The sequence below is a fragment of the Erythranthe guttata genome, chromosome 9, assembly GCF_056151865.1.
Source record: "Erythranthe guttata isolate IM_541 chromosome 9, IM_541, whole genome shotgun sequence".
NCBI classification, from domain to species: domain Eukaryota; kingdom Viridiplantae; phylum Streptophyta; class Magnoliopsida; order Lamiales; family Phrymaceae; genus Erythranthe; species Erythranthe guttata.
Window position 1 is genome coordinate 16049350 of NC_142541.1, and position 20088 is coordinate 16069437.

Consider the following 20088-nt stretch of genomic DNA (forward strand, 5'->3'; position numbering starts at 1 on the left):
TTCTGTAAATTATAAGATATATAAAAGAGATATGGCAAAGTTGATCAATGATATACGATAAAAATGTAAATGTAGATACGAGGATGAAAACCAGAATACATAATAAACAACAACATACGTTGCCTTATATGGAGAAAAGTTCGATTAAAACTAAGATCTTCGACTTCGGTCAAAGGTTCCTTAATAAACTAACTTCGTATCGGGAAGACAAAAAAAGCAAGAAGATTAAAGTACAAGCCAAACCCGACATCGGTAACAGAAAATTGAGGTTTAGCAGGCAGTGAAAAATATACACTGGATAAACAACATTTTACTTTCTCTTTTCACGATTCATCCACGTCCCAAATACAGTCCTACATTATCGTTGAATTCCATAACCGTGATTTCCTACATCAATCGATTTTCACCGAGGAATATATCTTCCTAACGAACCAGAAGCAAGCGTAGAAGCCAATTGTCCCCGTCAAGACAAAGAAAGCATACGATGCAATGAGCATGTAGCCAAAGTAGAAAATACCCGAAACCAGCTTTGTAATTTCCAACTTGGTGAAGAAGTAGAAAGCCGAGTACAAGAAAAGGTACAAAGCGGACGAGCCAGCTGTCAAGTAAGCTCTCCACCACCAGTTATAGTCTTCGCTGCATAACTGGAAGTAGCAAAGGACAACTGTTATCTCTGCAGATGTGACTATCAAGATCACAAAGACTATGAAGAGGAAGCCGAAGATGTAATAGAACTGGTTCAGCCATATCGAAGTCAAGATGAAGAACAGTTCGATGAAAACGGCACCAAATGGAAGAATGCCTCCGATTAGTATAGAGAATATCGGTTTCATATACCAGGCCTGTTCAGGTACTTGTCGAGGAATCTTATTGGTCTTTACAGGATCTTCCATCACGGGTTTTTTGAAGCCCAAGAAACTACCGACAAATACCAACGGCACCGATATTCCAAACCATAAACAGACGAGGGCAAACATTGTACCGAAGGGCACAGCTCCAGATGATTTTTCTCCCCAGATAAGCGCATTCAGTACGAAGAAGATTGCGAATAGAATTCCAGGGAACATGAATGCCGTTTTTAAGGTGTTCCTCTTCCATTCGGTGCCTTTGAACATTTTGTAGAGACGAGCGGAAGAGTAGCCACCGAATAATCCCATGAACACCCACAACAGAACCATGGCAGTCATAAGTCCGCCTCGATTGGACGGAGAGAGAAAACCTAGCAATGCGAAGATCATTGTCACAAGTGTCATTCCGAAGATTTGAACGCCGGTTCCCACATAGACACAGAGCAATCCGGAGTTTAGAGGTGCTCGAAAAACATCTCCATGGACGAGTTTCCATCCAGTTTCTTCTTGAGCTTCGTCTTGGGTTTCCAGTTGGTTGTAGTTTGCAATGTCTCTGTAAAGGGTTCTCATCATTATCATGGCAACCATACCAGAAAGGAAGAGGACAATCATCAAAGAATTGATGATTGAGAACCAATGAATTTGATCGTCATTCATGAGGAGGTAGGTATCCCACCGTGATGCCCACTTAATATTACTTTCCTACAATAGAAATGGTATTGTTATTGTGGTAGAAGAGATAATAGAATATCCCAGCAAAAGAGAAGTAAAAAAATCTACGGTCGTACCTTGAAAGTAACATCATAAGTAAATACGACTTCTTTGCCTTTTTCCACTTCTTGAGGAACGTTGTTCCCCTGAATCAAATTTTTGGTGTTCTGGTTGCATGTTGGCACATTAGGGTTCTTCTCATCCCACTCCTTGTACTCATGGTTAATACTGTTGGAAAGAGTTTAAGTTAAAGCGTCCAAATGTCACAATAAAAGAACTCTTCTACGACCCAATATTTGATACAAAAGGAATCCATATATCGATTTTAGCCTCAGAGAAATTTCTGATGACAGCTTTTGAAAGTCATTTCATGTATGCATATTTAAGGAGAGGCAAGTCTAATTATTGAAAGCAACAAACCTGCCAGGAGAGACTTCAAATCCAACAATTCGAGCGGAATCAGTTTCAGGATCTTTATGATACATAACTCTGAAGCTTAAGTGGTTATGAATAAAATATTTCTCATCTTTGCTCTGGAAAAGAAGGTAAATGCATTAGAAAAATTGTATAATACATAAAATTTTCCAGACAAGAAAGAAAGAGTTAGGTCTGACCCCAGCATAATTCCCTTTGAACCCAATACGGAATCCATGCTCGTAAGTTGTTGAAGGAATTCCATCTCTCCTTTGCCTAAGTACAGCTACTGGAAGGTTATCTAGGATCCTGCATGCAATTGCAGAAGTTAACATATGTGAAGAATCATCTCAGACAACATTACCATTTTTTACGATTCAGACATACAAGACATGCAACAGGAAAATCAGGAAAACGTAAAAGATGTAATGAAGGCAAAAAGGAGGTAACAGCACAAAGAAAATGAAGGCGGACATCATCCAGAACTTACATATTGGCTCTGTACTCATCATCAATTTTTTCCTTAAAATCCTTTGCAGCTTGAGTATCGAGACTAACTTTGCAAGCAACAGTGCACGACTGCTCATCCCTCATGTGAAACTAAATTTAACCCATTATCAGAATGCCCATGTTAGGATTACACAAAATAAAATGAAGAAATAACATGTCAGAGCTGACTAGAGTCATGAACTGGTCATGAATGCTTACAGTATAAATAGAATTCTCTATACGATCGCCTCGAAGAACTTCTCCAAGGTTTTCCGCAACATTCTGGATTTTAGCTGGCTTGCAGTATTTCAAGAAATAGAAATCATATGGAAGTTGTGTCTTAGTAGATGATAGCTTGTTCACTTTGACCTGAAGTTCATCTCCCTGTAAAGAATCAGAAGAAATAATCATTATGTTTAGAAAAATCACAAAAAAACTGCACAAGCTAAAATAAGATCGTCACCATTTTTGGGTGGGAAATAAGAAAACTAGCGAACCAAAAATTCAAAACCATTAGATCCTAATACATTTTAAATGAATATAAATACTACGTTGATGTAAATTACTTACTAAACTACCAACCATGACGATAAATAGAACTAAAGACACTGCAGAAGCATTCATCCTGAAATGAAGCATAACATCAAGCAGTTTTTTTTTTATATTTTTTATTCGTTCCTTATCCTTAAAGAGAGCAATTTGTGAAATACCAGATCTAAAAATACTGGTTGCTAAGCTATAAGCAGCTAATAAAATGTATATCCTTCCCCGTTTAGCTCAACAAAGTCTTACTCATTGATGAGAAAAATGAAGAAACTGTGTACATGCATTAGCACAAGAACAGTCGGGCTTAAAACAAAAGTATGACATTAGTCAAAGAAACAATAAAATTTCTCATCCATCCATAATAACTTCGTGCATCAGCATCAAACAACTACCGTCAAAATGGTGTGACGTTGTCTAGAGATCCTTCCACATCCATATTCACATGTTACTACAATATGACACGAGATCAAATCCAGACCATATAATACTATAAGTCAACTATTCACATCAATTATCACAAAATGCTAGAAAATTTTAAACTTTTAGCCCCAAAGAAATATCACTAATAAAACCTAGAAAGATAACAAATCATCAAGTATTTACTAGAGAGAATCAGCTGCAAGTTATCAATTATCACCAAATCGTAATGCCATAAACTTGAATAAGTTCAAATACACAAATTCTACATATCTAAACATTAACACGAAAAAAAATTAAAAACCAATTTTATACTAAATCAGCAGCCAAAACCCTGGATCAATCCAACTTTTAGTTAACAGTATTAGATCAACGTATAAACCCCGGAATCTGGGTAATCATCCACACCACTGAAACTAAAAATAATTCAAACTATCAAGAAATCAGATGCACTACTCAATAATCTACAGATCAAAGGTTTATCAGATTCAAGCTTCGAAAAGAAGACTGTGAAAATTTGACAAGTGTAAGATAAAAAATCAGTACATTTAGAAAATCGCGAGGTGCAACACCAGGGAGGTAGAAGGAGTGCCCGGTTGAGAACAAGAGAAGCGAGCAGAAAACAATGGCGACGACCCGACCGGAAATTCGTAGACCCATTTTTCTCGATTCGGATTCTCCACTCTGAGCGAGAGAGAGAGAGAATAGAGAGAGAGGGGTTTTATTGGATCTGCGGTGGAGAATTATCAATTATTTATTCCAGAAGAGAAAACACCCAAAGTCGTGTTTCAGAAACGCGACTTTCCATTTGAGATTTCACGTGTTTGGTAAAATGCCTTAACTCGTAAGTTTAATTTATTATATTATTTATTAGTGGAGATTTGCGATCAACAACTAATTTAAATTTGATTAACGTTATAATTGTATGTACCAAAAATAGAGTATAGAAGCTGGAATTATGGTCTGTATTAAATTAAACAAAATAAATAAATAAATATAAATATATATGTATTTATATTTCCTTTTATTTTTATTGTCATCATCTTTCTCAAGGGAATTTATGCATGCGTACGAAATACCCCCAATTTGAGATCCTCTGCCATCTTTCCGATTTCATAATTCCGGCAAATCTCCGGCGCCGATCGGAACCCCTCCTCCATTTGTTCCTCTCATGGCCGGTACGCGTTCGATCCATTTCTTCAGCCAATTATTTATATTTATTCATGATGAGAACGAATGATTTTCGATTATTAATCATTAATGATCACCTCGGATCAGATAATAGTTTGTTAGTATGCGTTTATTTGAGTTTTCTGTAGTGTTAAAAGGATCAACATTGTCTGCATTTTGTTTTCGCCCTGTGTTAATTAGGTAGTGATATTTGGGACAAAATCTGTTCTGCTACAGCTGTGATTGGGTTCGTATTCTGATTTATGGATTGCATGATTGTTTTCGTAACCGTGTTTTGATTTTTAACGTTGTTGGAAATAGTGCATGATATTCCCTTTTGATTTCATTTTTGTCACGATGAACATTCAAAAATTGGAATATCAAATCATGGTAGTAAGAAACAATACAGTCTTTCAGTGTGTTTTAGATGTTTCTTCCATGCATTTTGTTTTCGTTAAGAACGTCAATTTTCTCGTCTTAGACGTCCGAATTCCGGCTGCCCGTTCTTATATGTGTGTGTGTGTGTGTATTTGTATTCACCTCATTTTGTGTTGCAGCTGCTGAACTTCAATTAATTCGTGTTTGCTTTTTTTTGTGAAATAAATGATTCTTAATAAGTAATATTTATGGCTCGTTCTAATGACGTGGCTATTGTATGTCCCAGATAAAAGCGACAATTGTTGTTCAACTCACCTGATAGACGGAGATGGTGAATTCAATGCTGGGGGAATTGATAATTTCATGAAGGAAGTTAAACTTGCAGAATGTGGGCTTTCTTATGCTGTAGCAGCAATAATGGGGCCCCAGAGTAGCGGTACAGATTTTTAATTGATATGTTTGAACACTGGCTTGCTAGATTCATGGTTTCTTTTTACCTCATTGAGCTATTACACATTAAGTTACTTTTTCTGAATTGTATCATTTGGCGACTCAAAGATCCCTGTTCATGATTATGTGGAAGAATTAGTTTTGTGTTAATCAGTGCTGCTATATACCATTAATTAATGTGCCTTTACTACCTTGCTTGTTTTGACAGGGAAGAGTACATTGTTGAATCACCTGTTTGGTACTAATTTTAGAGAAATGGATGCTTTTCGGGGAAGGTATGCAATTATTGACTCGGCTCTCATGTTTTGACCAATTAGTTGTTTAAAAATACTGACACCGTCTGAATTCGAACAGGTCGCAGACTACGAAAGGCATATGGTTGGCACACTGTGTTGGCATCGAACCTTGCACACTTGTAATGGATTTAGAGGGTACCGATGGAAGAGAGCGAGGAGAGGTTCAGCAGATTTTCTACTTAATAACTTACTATATTCATGCTCATTTGTGCATTTCATTGTTTATTGCCTTCATTCCAGGTCTTGTGTCATTCCGATGCTTAATTTTCATTTTGAACAGCTGCCCATTTTTAAGACTATGCCTTGTCATTTTGTCCAATTAGTAGAGAGTTACATGACATAATCTTGCTTTTATGCACCTTATTTTTGTATTGGTTTGCACATTCTCAAGGAATCTTTAACAACATGATTCGGACCCTGCCCATTAACCTATTGCTCTGTATCCCAAGACACTGTATCATAAAAAATAATACTTTCGCTCTGAAGTATCTTTTCATTTTTTAAATGGAGTCAGTTACTACTTGTTGAACTGGTAGTTCTTTAAATGTTTTGCTCCTTTTCAGGACGATACCGCATTCGAGAAACAGAGTGCTCTTTTTGCCCTCGCTGTATCAGATATAGTGCTGATAAATATGTAAGATTGATGAATTGCATAGAAGTGATCTAGATTTTATTTCATTTTAATATTCAACTGTATAGGTTTTTCAAAGTTTCAATCTTGCGAAATTATAATGTTCAGGTGGTGTCACGATATTGGTCGTGAACAAGCTGCAAACAAACCTCTCTTGAAAACCGTGTTTCAGGTAAGCCATTTGTGCTCTCTGTGCAAACCTTCAAATGAATGTTGAAAGTTCTAATAAATTTTCGATGTGCTGTCAGGTTATGATGAGGTTATTTAGTCCACGTAAGACAACTTTGATATTTGTTATCCGTGATAAAACAAGGGTATGCTTTCCTCGGGATATATCTATAAACTTTCAAATAATGCCGCATTCGGTTCCTTAAAATTAATGTTAAGTCCCTGACATGATTTTGTTCAACTTTCTAGACACCGTTAGAAAACTTGGAACCAGTTTTAAGGGAAGACATTCAGAAGGTATTTTGCATGCAACTTTTAAATATATGCTTGATGTATTTTATTACAGTCGGTCTAATCTCTTCATATTCCTCTTTTTGTGATCCTCCTGCTAAGATATGGGATGCTGTTCCTAAGCCAGAAGCTCACAGGGAAACTCCGTTAAGCGAATTTTTCAATGTAAGATGTTGACTATGTTGATAAGTTTTGTCAAATCTTCCTATATTTAAAAAGTGTGACAGGAATGTTCTCTTAAATTTTTGAATGGTAGGTAGAAGTCGTGGCTCTCTCTAGTTTTGAGGAGAAGGAAGAACAATTTAGAGAGCAGGTTCATACTGTTGTTTGAATTCTTGAAATTTGTGATTATTCTCCAAATGACTGTGTCATGTAGGAGCTGATCCCATTCTCCGGCCCATAGTAATGTTTAGGGCTTGATTTGGAGAATGGTGGATATTCACACTTACTTTATACGGAATCTCACATTACCTTAATGCTCTGTGTTTGTGTTGAAGGTGGCAAGTTTAAGACAGCGATTTTTCCATTCTATTGCACCCGGTGGGCTTGCGGGAGATAGGCGTGGTGTGGTTCCTGCTTCAGGATTTTCATTCAGTGCACAACAGATATGGAAAGTCATTAAAGAGAACAAGGACCTTGACCTGCCTGCTCACAAGGTTGTGATCTGAACATATTCTTAAGTTCTAGAATAAATGTCTGAAGGAGCTTTGTCATTAAAATGTTTGCTAGATGATTTGTAGGTAATGGTTGCCACTGTCCGTTGCGAGGAGATTGCTAATGAAAAGTTTTCTTCTTTCATTGAGAACGAGGTATTTTCACATGATATCCCCAGATTTTTATTTGAGGGTATTCTTTTATGTCTCCTTGAACTTTCCTAATTGTCAAATTATTCATTCATGCATGAAGGAATGGCACGAATTAGAACAGACAGTACAATATCAATCAGTGCCAGGGTTTGGGAGGAAGCTCACCTCAATTCTTAATGTTTGTCTATCTGAGTAAGTGATAATATTTGATTTGTGTTTTTTCTTCCAGCTCAATGGTTATTGTATTCAAATGTGAGCATTTTGGAAATTGTTGTGACTACATTGATAATTTTTCCAATTTCTTTATCACATCAGGTGAAATATGGCTTTTGTTTCTCGTCGTATTTTTTTGGTGAGGAAAAGGGCAAGTTTATTATGCCAAAAAACCATTAAAACATAAATTACAGAATCACAACCGAAGTTAATATATTTGCAATAGGTTTAAGGTTGGATTGACCTCTTCTGATTTTGGCATATGTGAATGGCTGAGTTTTTGTATTTGACATTGAGCTAGAGAAACAAATGGGTAAGACCACTGTTTAGAAACGTCCGTAGTGTTCAGATTACGGTGAACTAACTTTTCAGCAGAGATTTTCTTTTGTGCGTTGGTTAAAACCTAAATTTGAGTAAATGAGACATTTCTGTCTATATTTTATTTATTTGTCTTTCCAACGATAGGTATGACGCGGAGGCGACATATTTTGATGAAGGTGTCAGAACTTCAAAGCGGAAACAGCTGGAAGATAAACTTTTGCAAGTAATTTTTCTAAGTCTTGTCTTGTTAATTTTACTCTCATGCACTCAAATAAAGCCCATATTTGCATTAAACTGGAGTCCTTTTCTTTTACACATAGGCTGCCCTGTGCTATTTCTGGTAAATATGGCAGAGAAATGGCAAGACAGAAAATTCTTTGTTACCGAGTGTTGACATTTAGGATTTTAGATATACCAATATGTAGATTTCTATGCATTTGAGATTGTTGACAGCATGCAGTACCAATTTGATGGTAATACTTTGCAAAAGAAGCTGTGGAAAATGAAACATGCAGGTAGTTCTTTCTGTTTGAGTCTTTTATCTTTCGGTAATATAATATTCTTAAGCTTTACAGGCAGTGTTGTCCACAAAAATCACTGTTCAAATTCATAGCACACTGAAATAATAGCATTTAGATTAGCCCCATTCTCCGGAGTACTCCTGCCAGTTACTGCACCAGAAAGACCGTAGCTATTTAAACCGTTAAGATTGATAAGCAAGAATCTAACAGAGATGCAACTTGTAGTTTTTAAACTTTCTGAAGATAATTTGATCACAGCCATCAATTCTTTGCTTCTTTCACTTTTTGACCTTACAGTTTATCCCTTTTTTCGTTGCATTAGCTTGTCCAACCAGCATACCAGTTCATGTTGGGGCACATACGCTCTGGAACCTTGGATAAATTCAAAGAAGCATTTGATACTGCCTTGAAGGAGGGAAAAGGATTTGCTTCAGCTGCACGTGATTGCACTGAGTATTCTATCTTACAGTTTGATGAAGCGTCTGCAGGTACTGTTATTGGCATTTAACATAACATCCAACATCCAAGTTAGGGGTTTGTGCAATAACATGATAACGTGGACATTTAGGTACATCATCTTTGAGGTTTAAATACTATATTGCGGCTATCATTAAATATTCCTTGCTGTTCAGAAATGTGCATGTCCTCAATGTGTACCATTATAGTTAATCTTGAGAAAATTGTTTTATCATGTAATAAATAAGCTATTCTCAATGTTCAATAGTGGATACATTGGATAGACTGGGAAGCATTTGAGCAACTTGGTCATTTTGATTGATTACTTTATGGTTCGCAGGTGCGGATATTGACCAAGCAAATTGGGACTCTTCAAAAGTAAGAGAGAAACTCCGGCGTGATATAGATGCTCATATTACTGCAGTGCGCGGGGCAAATTTGTCTGAACTCACATCTCTGTATGAGGTATGATATAGTCTCTTATTAAATCCTTGTCTAGAGTCCAGTGAGGCTATTGTTGCCTATTGGAGTTGCTGCAAGTTGTTTGAAGACAATGAAATTTGGCCCTACTACGTTTTATCACTATGTATAATTTACATTCATCAAACTTGAGGACTGCTAAAATCTAGCTGTAATACTATTGGTTCAAAAAGTTGACTAGTAAACTAGATACTTGGTGTGCAATCATGGTGACCACAAATTATGTTTGCCTTTCTTTTGGGTTCTGTAATGCAAAGATTTCCAACTGATAAATTTTATTTGCAGACGAAACTGAATGAGGCACTAGCGGACCCTGTAGAGGCTTTGTTTGATGGAGCCAGCAATGATACATGGCCAGCAATTAAAAAACTTCTCCGGCGCGAGACTGAAACAGCCGTTACTGGGTTCTCTAATGACCTTTTGGGTTTTGAAATGGATGAGGCAACAAAGAATAAAATGCTCTCAAACTTGGAGAATCATGCAAGAGGAATAGTTGAAGCGAAGGCGAAAGAAGAAGCTGGAAGAGTTTTGATCCGTATGAAAGACAGGTGTTTGGTGGTTATTTTTTCTTTAATTATCATGACCAAGATCATATTGCAATTTTGATTTTGTTTTTCATGTTTTTATCAATGAGAAATGACCAGAATACTCTTGACAGGTTTTCAACCTTATTTAGCCACGATGCAGAGTCAATGCCACGGATCTGGACTGGAAAGGAAGATATTCGAGCAATTACTAAAACTGCTCGCTCTGCTGTATGATATTCTTTACTATGACTTCTTGTGGTACTATTGGTCTTACAAAGGGTTATTGATCTTTTCTTTGTTTCCTTTTTTTTTCCCTGGGTTAGTCTGTGAAGCTGCTATCTATTATGGCTGCTATACGTTTGGATGATGAAGCCGACAATATCGAGAGTACCTTGTCACTTGCTCTTGTGGATCCCAAAGCTTCGGCTTCTTCCAATAAGAGTATTTCCGCGGACCCTCTTGCCTCAAGCACTTGGGATAAGGTAGTTTAGCTATAGTCACTATTAAGTCCAATAATACGATACACACCGAGTCCAATAATACATTTCTGCGAATACCCTTCGGTTAACTTCTTTACTACTCAGGTTCCATCATCAAAAACCTTGTTAACACCTGTTCAGTGTAAATCTCTGTGGAGGCAGTTTAAAACGGAGACTGAGTATACTGTTGGTCAAGCCATTGCTGCTCAGGTAAACTTACATATGTAGACTGCAGCCTGTAGTGCTTTGAAACGTACGATTTCATGCATGTGTCATGTTATAACACTTCTGTGGGGACGGAATTTTCTTTTCACATTGTTTCTTGAACTAGATTATTGTTGGCTGGACCTTCGTAAGTAATTACTGAGTTTTAATTATTTTTAAACTATCAGGAGGCTAGCAGGCGAAACAACAACTGGCTACCACCTCCATGGGCAATTCTCGCATTACTTATACTGGGTTTTAATGAATTTATGACCCTTTTGAGGTATAGTTATACTGTTTTCTTTTTAATCTTCTTTTTTTTTTTTTTTTTTTTCCGGTATCCATCTTCTTGAGTCTCATTTGCTCGATAGATGCATTGCATGTTTTTGTTGTCAGCTACTTACAGATTTTACTCATGCCACGGTTTCTTTTTTGACAGAAATCCTTTGTATTTGGGGGTCATTTTTATTGCTTTTCTGCTATTTAAAGCCCTTTGGGTGCAACTAGACGTCGCTGATGCATTCCGCAATGGAGCCGTAAGTGAACTTTCTTCAAATATTATTTTTCTGCTATTCGACTTATTCGCCGAGTACTCCTTTTGCTTTGACTGTATAAAAGAATAACATGGGATAGTTAATATATTATCTATGTGATTGCCTAATTGTTGAAGTTTCTGGCAAGCAAAATTTATCTGATCCGTTATCGCTTTCCAGACTACACTAATAAAAGACTTTCTGCAGTGAGTTTTTTCGTCGTGAGAACCATAATTTAACAAAGATTAATATTTCTTTTGACACGTACAGCTGCCTGGCATTCTCGCATTATCCACCAAACTCGTCCCTACCGTAATGAACATTCTCAAAAAACTAGCGGACGAGGGCCAAACGAGCGGCGGCAGTGCTGCTCCTCAGAACAACCCTCCACCACCACCAAAGACCCTGCAAAGTGGTTTGTCATCAAGTGCTTCCTCTGAGGTAACTTCATCTGAAAATAAAAATGAATACTCCAGTCCCTCTACACATCAAAAATTGCAGTAAACTCCCTCCCAACTTATTCTTGTTCGGCCATTTGAAACGTAATCCAGCGTTAATATCCCATTGATTTCCACAGTTTTTATTTTTATTTTTATTTTAGCAGTGAGCAATGAAAAAACGTTATTGCACAGGGGGGCTGGAATGTTACGGAAATTGCCCCCCGTTAGTAGTTTTACTTTTCTCCGGCGAAGCTAATCCGCAAGGTTTTTTACTAACATAGCCTTGATCGAGATTGTTACGCTTCGCCTTCAATTTTGTATCGTTGCAAATTAAATTCAGCACGTCCCAATTTTGGTGAAAAATTGATATAAAGTTTCAATTCTACAATACAAATGTTTATCTGTTTTTTAAATATCTCAATTTGCATCCGTACAGTTCTATCCGGTTTTATAGATGCTACAGCTGGTGAAGTACACGGGGTAGTTTTTGACTTTTGACTTACACGCAATCACACACATATATACGTGAATGTATGAATTCATACACCTATATGATAAGATACAGAAAATAACCAGTGTACACAATTAATCCTACACCAACTAATCCCATCTTCCAAATCAAGAGAGCCCTTAAAAATGGGTAGGATTGCTTTATATCTATTCATCAACCACCTCCATTAAGTGAGATAATTGATCGTTTTATGTCAATGTTTTTTAAGTCGAATTCATTATACACAACTGGCTCGGTGCAATTTGTTGTTCCCGATACATAAAACGGGTAGTGAATTTAGTAAATTGGTTGAACAAATTAATTAGTGAAAATACGGAAAGATTAGCCGAGGCGAGTTGACTCTGTCCTTAAGACGAAATTTCCCCGCAACGGTGCTAACGGATTAAATGGAAATCGTCTCCCAAGATACAACGGCTAAACTTGGAATAGGAGCACTCCAAATCCCAAGTACGACGAACTGTACTTTGTGTAGAACTTTTCGAGAGAATCTGTGAAGGGTAGGCTTAATATGTAGTAGGCTTGTTTTTGGATTGAAGTGAGGAATTTTGGGAAAGTTAGGGTCTATTTATAAGGTTCGAAAAGTAGTGTCCTTTGGAGCAAAAAGGTACCTTTTGTTTTGAATGGTTGCACCATTTCGAGTTGAGCCAATTGGGAGTGGTTGCACCATTTCGAGTTGAGCCGAATGGTTTGCATTGGTTCGGCCGCACCAATTCAGACCAATCAGACCAATCGAGATGGGCTTCGAGTAATAAGGGCCCAATGGGTTAAAAACCCATGACCTAATGTTTTTGGCCCGTCCCAATATTTTGATATATATACAGCTCAGTACTTCTCTACTTTTCCAATGTGGGATAACTCAAATCCCACTTTCCTTATATTTTGGACTAGTAATTTTTTCATTCACCACAAAATTGGTTCTAATCCAAAATTCATTTATATACTCAATTAGACCGTACAATAACATTGATAAAAAATTGTTCATGACTCAATTTTTAACCAATTTTCCCAACAATCCCCCACATGAATGAAAACGAGGGCGTCGATTCTCTCTAGAGTTCCCGCGAATAGTATTGCATCGGGATAGGTAGCATATAGCTTTGAACCTTCCGTAGTGGAGTTACATCGGATTTACTAGGCTGAGTAGTGAACGCGATGTCTTGAACTGTCAGCCGTTCGTGTAAACCAAGACAATGCAACCCACACAATACTATTCTCACATTTCCTTAGTTCTCATGATTGTGTCCGTTTTGGCCATGGACACACATCTTGGATTCATAAGTGTTTGTCAAGTTTTTTGAAGCGGCCCTCACTTCATACACTTACATAGGTGATCTCCTATTAAAGGTATCCTGCCAATACCTCACCTTTTCTTATAAGGTTTTGGAATCATTAAAAGCTTTCGCTTATCCTTTACCCTCTCTGCAGGCAGCACTAATGTCTATCACGGGAATGAGTTGGAAATATATTATTCCATAGGAATATATACTCCTTAGTGCATCACTGAACTTTCTTAGCTTAGTTGTCCCTTTTGAACCAGTTCTTGGGATCTCCAGTCAGCATGGTTGGGTTACCACCAAGATTGTCCTTAATTTATGGGTTTTAATCTCACTCCCCTAGACAGGCAATATGTTTGATCTCTTTAGTTGACTTTTAGTCGCGGATCCGCTATTAACCATTGATTTTCATAATCAATGTTATATTATTTCCTTTGAGATCAATTGCCTAATGGTCTTATGTGTACGAGTGTATCGATACTTGCCATTATACATGTCGTTTGTGCCCTTAACGTAACCGATTGGTTATCACAATTTATTCATAATTGTAGACACCGACTTAGTCCAACACGGAACATCCTCCAATAATTTTATGAAGTTTATTCAACTTCTTTTCTAACCTTATCTCAAGTTATACATTCGAATTCGACCATGAATCGAGCTATTCAATTTTGTTTGAGGATTTCCATTATACATAATCTTAGTGGACTCATACATCCAATGTTCCTTCCTAATACAATTGGATATTTTCTTTAATGTAATCCATTTAAAGACGATACTTAGATTACCTAAGAACCCTTATAATATCATTGAATGATTATTTATTTTGGAATTACATATTTACTAGTTTGCAATTCATTATGCTGCCAAACTATCCAAAAATATTTGTAATTGAACCATTCTTCATCATTATTTTTGGCAAGGTAAACCCTTGGTCTTTAGATAACTAGATCAATTTTCTAGTAGTGTCTCAACATGAGACTTTCAATAAGACTATCTTTGTCTTAGTGATTTTAATCTATAAGATTACATCCTCTAGACCCTCGTCTTTTGACATCAAAAATTTTATTTTTACTTTTCCAATATTTTCTCAACGTTCAAAATAGTATCATGATCACTATCTCATGATTATAATGTCGTCTATGGACATATACTTCCATGTGCTTTTAATATAAACACACTGGCCACACTCGTTATTACGAGAACTACTCGATAACACAATTTTATCAAATATTACTTTAGAATCACTTAACGAGTTTCAATATCTTGTTATAAATAATCAAGATTTTCCATAGCTATTTAATTTAGCTTTATTGGACCACCCTTTTAATTCTTCTTTTGAATAGTCCATCTAAACCTTAATGGTTTACTACTTGGAAGAAGACAAACTAACTTCCACGTACATTCTTCCAATGTAGACAATATTTCAATAATTGTCCATCGTTCATTTTATAACTCATAAGTCAATAAAATCTAACGTATTGATTTTCTTTGCCATCTTGTTGTATCTTGGTTGTTCATCACTTTGATGATTTACCACTCACACATATATTAACTTGGTTGTTCATCACTTTGATGATTTACCACTTACACATTTATAAGTTCTTTTATTTAGAACTTATTTATTTTCTTATTTTACAAGAAAAATATAATGTAATTTGCATCAAGAATGACTATCTTATGCACAATCATTATTTGCATATTCAATGAATATGCTTAAGTACTTTATTCACTTAACTATACTAGGCATTGTATATTAAGTTAGGTACTTTTTTTTTTTTTTTTTTACCTTTGCCTAAACACCCCCACATTTCTAAATATTAATGTGGTTAGGTCGGAATATTTAATTTATGTGGTTAGGGCCTAAAGACCCCCACATTTCTAAATATTAACGTGGTAGCTCGGGATATCTAATTTCCCCCACAAATTCTAGAGTATGTATTCTAGTATTTATCAATATAATATCCATAAACTTTTTCCAGAAGTTTTGGTTCTCATTTTTAATTCATTTGTCAAAGTTGGCACTTTCCAACTTTCATTCACATAACATTTAAATGCTTTGAAATCCTTATTTTTATTTTATTAATAAGGATACAATGTAACAAAATACATTTCTTCTTTAGTTAGAAAAATATTTTGGATCACCAATATGATTTAATTACAAAGTATTGTTTTTCTTTCTCTCAAGAAAGCACAACAAGAAAAATCTTCTCAAGATACTTAAATCTTGTCAACAATTAAGATAATAAGATTTCTTCTTTTTCCTCAAAAGAGAAAACTCGTCAAGATACTTAAATCTTGTCAATAAACAAGAGAATATTAATCTCTTCAAATGGCGGTTGATCTCCACTATTCAACATTAAAGTTAGAATATATAAATTCTAATTTTAATCATTCATAATTTAGGATTGTATGTCCTAAACATGCCGTTCAAAATTCAGCCAAATCCAACGATTTAATTCTACAAAACGAGCTCTTAAGTAAACTGCTCGAATTTTATTTCAACAAAGCATTCATTGTTGTTTACAATTATTTCGGATGTTTGAAAATCAAAATCCGATCCCATCCATTCACATTGTAGATCATCACCTTGTAAATGTGATCTAAAAAAATCAAATCGAACCAACAATTCGATCTTCTCTTATGTTCTTGAGACAAGAACTACTCATGTGCTCTCATGAATTGAGCTTCTCTTTCTTTCTATTTTATTTCAAATCATGCTTTTAATTAAACCGTAGTATGATTCATATATAAAACATATGTACATCAATATTATAATAAACATAATATTTGACATGTGAGCACGTCTTTCATACTAGTTGATCATAGAAAGAAACAATATATCAAGCATATTATATCAACATATACATAGTATACACACTAGTATATAATAGCATCAAATTTGAAAATAATATTTCATGGCATAAATAAATTCATGTCCAACATAATGAATTGATAAAAATTCTATAGCACGTAATCAATGCATGTCAATGCAATAACACAATTCTAAGGAATTAGTATGGCTTACGCAAATAATAATATGTATAATAATATTCCTCTTAGTAAGTAACTCATACTTAATATACGAGACAAGTCTAATCGATCATGACAATAATAAAAACGTTAATAAGATCACGTACTCACATATTCGAAAATCAATCAACCGGACAGTTCCACATCAAATTGGGAGAAAGTTAATCCCATATCAAACTATAAGCAATTTTTGCAAATAAATATTGCATTTTCATGAGAAATGTCATTAGTATAGCACTTATCATGCGGTTTATGATAAACTTATTCAAATAATTAGCACATACGCTATCACTTTATTTTATTTTGGATAAAAATATTTCTATTATTAATGTACATACACAAACATCATGAATATTCATTAAGCATATATATTGTACATGGTTTACCATGCTTCCACATAGAAAATTAAACTATCATGCAATAATCCACCATTATATCATATAGCATTATCAATATATTTCACAAATAGATATCTTATACTTAAAAAACGTACCCGATAAATTATATGTTCGTCAATTCAAGATTTTGTGGGTAGCACCAAATCGTGTCAATATTATGGCAGTGCTGAATGATTTATTCATATCTCTTCCGTCCCAAGTCCGATTTTGTTGATTCAATATGATCCGAACAGACAACAAAATTATCTACAACTTTTATGTTTTACGTTTTCTGAGATTCGGATTGGATCATGATCAAAATAAGCCACGAAGTCGGAATAGGTGTGCTGTAAATTTGCACCTACAATGGAACCAGGAAAAAAAAAAATATTAAATAATATTCATGAATAAAAAATAATATAAAACCTCATTATTGATCTTCGATTCAGTCTTCTTTCATCAAAATTTCGTGCATTGGACATTGGTGATGCGTTAATATGCGACGAGTTGCATTGGTCACGAACGGTTGTAATTTCTTATGAAAAGGTGCATTGGCAGTTCTGCCACCCTTTCGTGTTTTCATCATAACTTCCTCGTACGATCTCCGATTGTGACGATTTAACATGTTCTGGAAAGCTAACTTGATTATCTACAACTTTTGTGAAATGTTAATTTGCCATATTCGGACTTTAACACCTTCGAAAATGGGAAAGAATGTGGACTTCATGTTCTGTCCGAAAATGAACTTTCTCCAATTGTATTTTGTAACTTCTTGATTTTTGGCAGACTATCTTCTTCTCCATCTCGTTTACCAACGTGTGCAGAAAACACAATTTACTAAATCACAAAGATTTCGTCTTAAGATTGTTGTTCCCGATACATAAAACGGGTAGTGAATTTAGTAAATTGGTTGAACAAATTAATTAGTGAAAATACGGAAAGATTAGCCGAGGCGAGTTGACTCTGTCCTTAAGACGAAATTTCCCCGCAACGGTGCTAACGGATTAAATGGAAATCGTCTCCCAAGATACAACGGCTAAACTTGGAATAGGAGCACTCCAAATCCCAAGTACGACGAACTGTACTTTGTGTAGAACTTTTCGAGAGAATCTGTGAAGGGTAGGCTTAATATGTAGTAGGCTTGTTTTTGGATTGAAGTGAGGAATTTTGGGAAAGTTAGGGTCTATTTATAAGGTTCGAAAAGTAGTGTCCTTTGGAGCAAAAAGGTACCTTTTGTTTTGAATGGTTGCACCATTTCGAGTTGAGCCAATTGGGAGTGGTTGCACCATTTCGAGTTGAGCCGAATGGTTTGCATTGGTTCGGCCGCACCAATTCAGACCAATCAGACCAATCGAGATGGGCTTCGAGTAATAAGGGCCCAATGGGTTAAAAACCCATGACCTAATGTTTTTGGCCCGTCCCAATATTTTGATATATATACAGCTCAGTACTTCTCTACTTTTCCAATGTGGGATAACTCAAATCCCACTTTCCTTATATTTTGGACTAGTAATTTTTTCATTCACCACAAAATTGGTTCTAATCCAAAATTCATTTATATACTCAATTAGACCGTACAATAACATTGATAAAAAATTGTTCATGACTCAATTTTTAACCAATTTTCCCAACACAATTTACACCCCTTATATAGTTAGCGAGTTATTGCGTAGGACACTGAAATTTACTCGATCCATATATGTGGTTGCGAGTTTCTAAAAATGTCTCGTCTTCGTTTATATTTTCCAATCTATAGCACGCAAATCGCAATAAACCAATTACATTTTTTGCATCTCCTTTTTTCATACCTTTCGCCATTGGTCCTTCTGTGGACCTTCCACAAAGTGAAGCATCTACCATTCTTGAATTTATTTAAAATTATTTATTTTTTACTTTTAAGTTTTAACTACCATTCTTGAAATTCTAATTGACATCACATGTAAAAAGTGGTAGGTATACAATGCTTGAATAAATCAAAATCACGGGTTGAGGACAATTTCAACAACTTTTAATTTCTTATACGTATATTTTACATCATTTAAAGTTTAAACTACCAAACCCCTTTTATTATATCAAAAATTAAATTATAATTAAAATTAAAAAAAAAAGGTTGTGCCTTTAATTATAGTTTTCAATACATTAACTTCTTATATTTAATTTTCAATATAAAAAATTGAAAATCATCTTATTGAAGTTCAATTGAAATTACTGTTTTAAATGGTAATAAAAAATGCAACCTTTATTAAATGACAAATTTGCCCCCACAGTAAAAACTACGTATTTCAGATATCCATTATTTGTTTGTTAATTTTATTTGAACTCCCATAGATTTACTGATAGATATGTTACATTGTCTTGTCATCGTATTGCTGCAGTTTTAGCTGTTCCAGGCTAGCTGCTTCAGCACATTTATTTGAACTAAATGCAATGCATATATATCATATATGTATGTATACATATAATATACGTATACAAGTTGTATATATATATATAGTCACAGAAACAAGGACTAGTATTTAATTAATGGTAGATATATATATTAAGGAGTCAGTCATTTATTATCATAGTACTGACTACTGAGTACATGTAATTGATTTCAGATTTTGATATATGCATGTGACCATTTGTTAAATCAAATGATTTAATTAAATGGGTCACAAATGATTTATCTTAGCTTAGGAGGCTAATTAAGTACCAACTAATCTGGTTTTAATGGACTATTCACTACTGGATGCACTGATATATACGTGGCCAACAAATTTTTTTTTATAAAGTTTAACTAAAAGATGAAGAATACAGTTTTCATCCTTGAAGTTTGCACCGATTTCACATTTGGTCATCGGCGTTTAGAAAAAAAACACATTTGGTCCCTCGTGTTTTAAAAATTCAACACTTTGAGTCCTTCTCGTCAATTTTTTGTTAGTACTAACGGAATCAAGCGTGTGTTGTGAATGGCTTAACTGACGAACTGACAGTAAATCGACGGGATTGATCAAAAGTGTTAAATTATGGAAACACGAGGGACCAAATGTATTTTTTGTAAACACGAGGGGTTAAATGTTAAATCAGACAAACTTAATGGGTGAAAAATTATAAATTTTCCA

The 20088-nt window shown here is 35.2% G+C and overlaps 2 protein-coding genes across 3 annotated transcripts; one reads left to right on the forward strand and one right to left on the reverse strand.

The window, feature by feature from the left end:
* Positions 1-53: 53 nt before the first annotated feature.
* On the reverse strand, positions 54-4259 carry LOC105975766 (transmembrane 9 superfamily member 7). The gene is made up of 7 exons (XM_013000995.2): positions 3972-4259; positions 2682-2846; positions 2464-2573; positions 2174-2282; positions 1980-2092; positions 1637-1787; positions 54-1550 (listed from the first exon to the last, which is right to left on the reverse strand). The coding sequence occupies exons 1-7, from the start codon at positions 4083-4085 to the stop codon at positions 393-395; spliced, it is 1920 nt and encodes a 639-aa protein (XP_012856449.2). The 5' UTR covers positions 4086-4259; the 3' UTR covers positions 54-392.
* Positions 4260-4434: 175 nt separating this feature from the next.
* LOC105975986 (Root hair defective 3 GTP-binding protein (RHD3)) lies at positions 4435-12177 on the forward strand. Of its 2 annotated transcripts, none has more exons than XM_088823131.1 (23): positions 4435-4603; positions 5260-5409; positions 5632-5698; positions 5778-5880; positions 6283-6353; positions 6459-6522; positions 6599-6664; positions 6768-6815; positions 6912-6974; positions 7066-7122; positions 7307-7465; positions 7550-7618; positions 7716-7807; positions 8294-8372; positions 8993-9158; positions 9467-9591; positions 9892-10154; positions 10265-10361; positions 10457-10615; positions 10718-10822; positions 11005-11099; positions 11256-11352; positions 11620-12177. In XM_088823131.1, exons 1-23 carry the CDS (start codon positions 4597-4599, stop codon positions 11851-11853), a joined length of 2436 nt encoding a protein of 811 aa, XP_088679257.1. In that variant the 5' UTR covers positions 4435-4596; the 3' UTR covers positions 11854-12177. The 2 variants fall into 2 exon arrangements, with proteins under 2 accessions (XP_088679257.1, XP_088679258.1); XM_088823132.1 differs by having other exon boundaries at positions 4445-4603; positions 11256-11384; positions 11450-12177.
* The last annotated feature ends 7911 nt before the right edge of the window (positions 12178-20088 follow it).

What these genes read in the sequence shown, in the direction of transcription:
- LOC105975766 (XM_013000995.2), bottom strand. Translation starts at nt 4,085, where the DNA reads ATGGGTCTACGAATTTCCGGTCGGGTCGTCGCCATTGTTTTCTGCTCG. An exon ending in CACCTCGCGATTTTCTAAAT is followed by an intron (nt 2,847 to 3,971) that starts GTACTGATTTTT and finishes GATTCTTTACAG; the next exon opens with GGAGATGAACTTCAGGTCAA. An exon ending in GATGAGTACAGAGCCAATAT is followed by an intron (nt 2,283 to 2,463) that starts GTAAGTTCTGGA and finishes AATTGCATGCAG; the next exon opens with GATCCTAGATAACCTTCCAG.
- LOC105975986 (XM_088823131.1), top strand. An exon ending in TGGAAGATAAACTTTTGCAA is followed by an intron (nt 8,373 to 8,992) that starts GTAATTTTTCTA and finishes TCGTTGCATTAG; the next exon opens with CTTGTCCAACCAGCATACCA. An exon ending in CTAAAACTGCTCGCTCTGCT is followed by an intron (nt 10,362 to 10,456) that starts GTATGATATTCT and finishes TCCCTGGGTTAG; the next exon opens with TCTGTGAAGCTGCTATCTAT.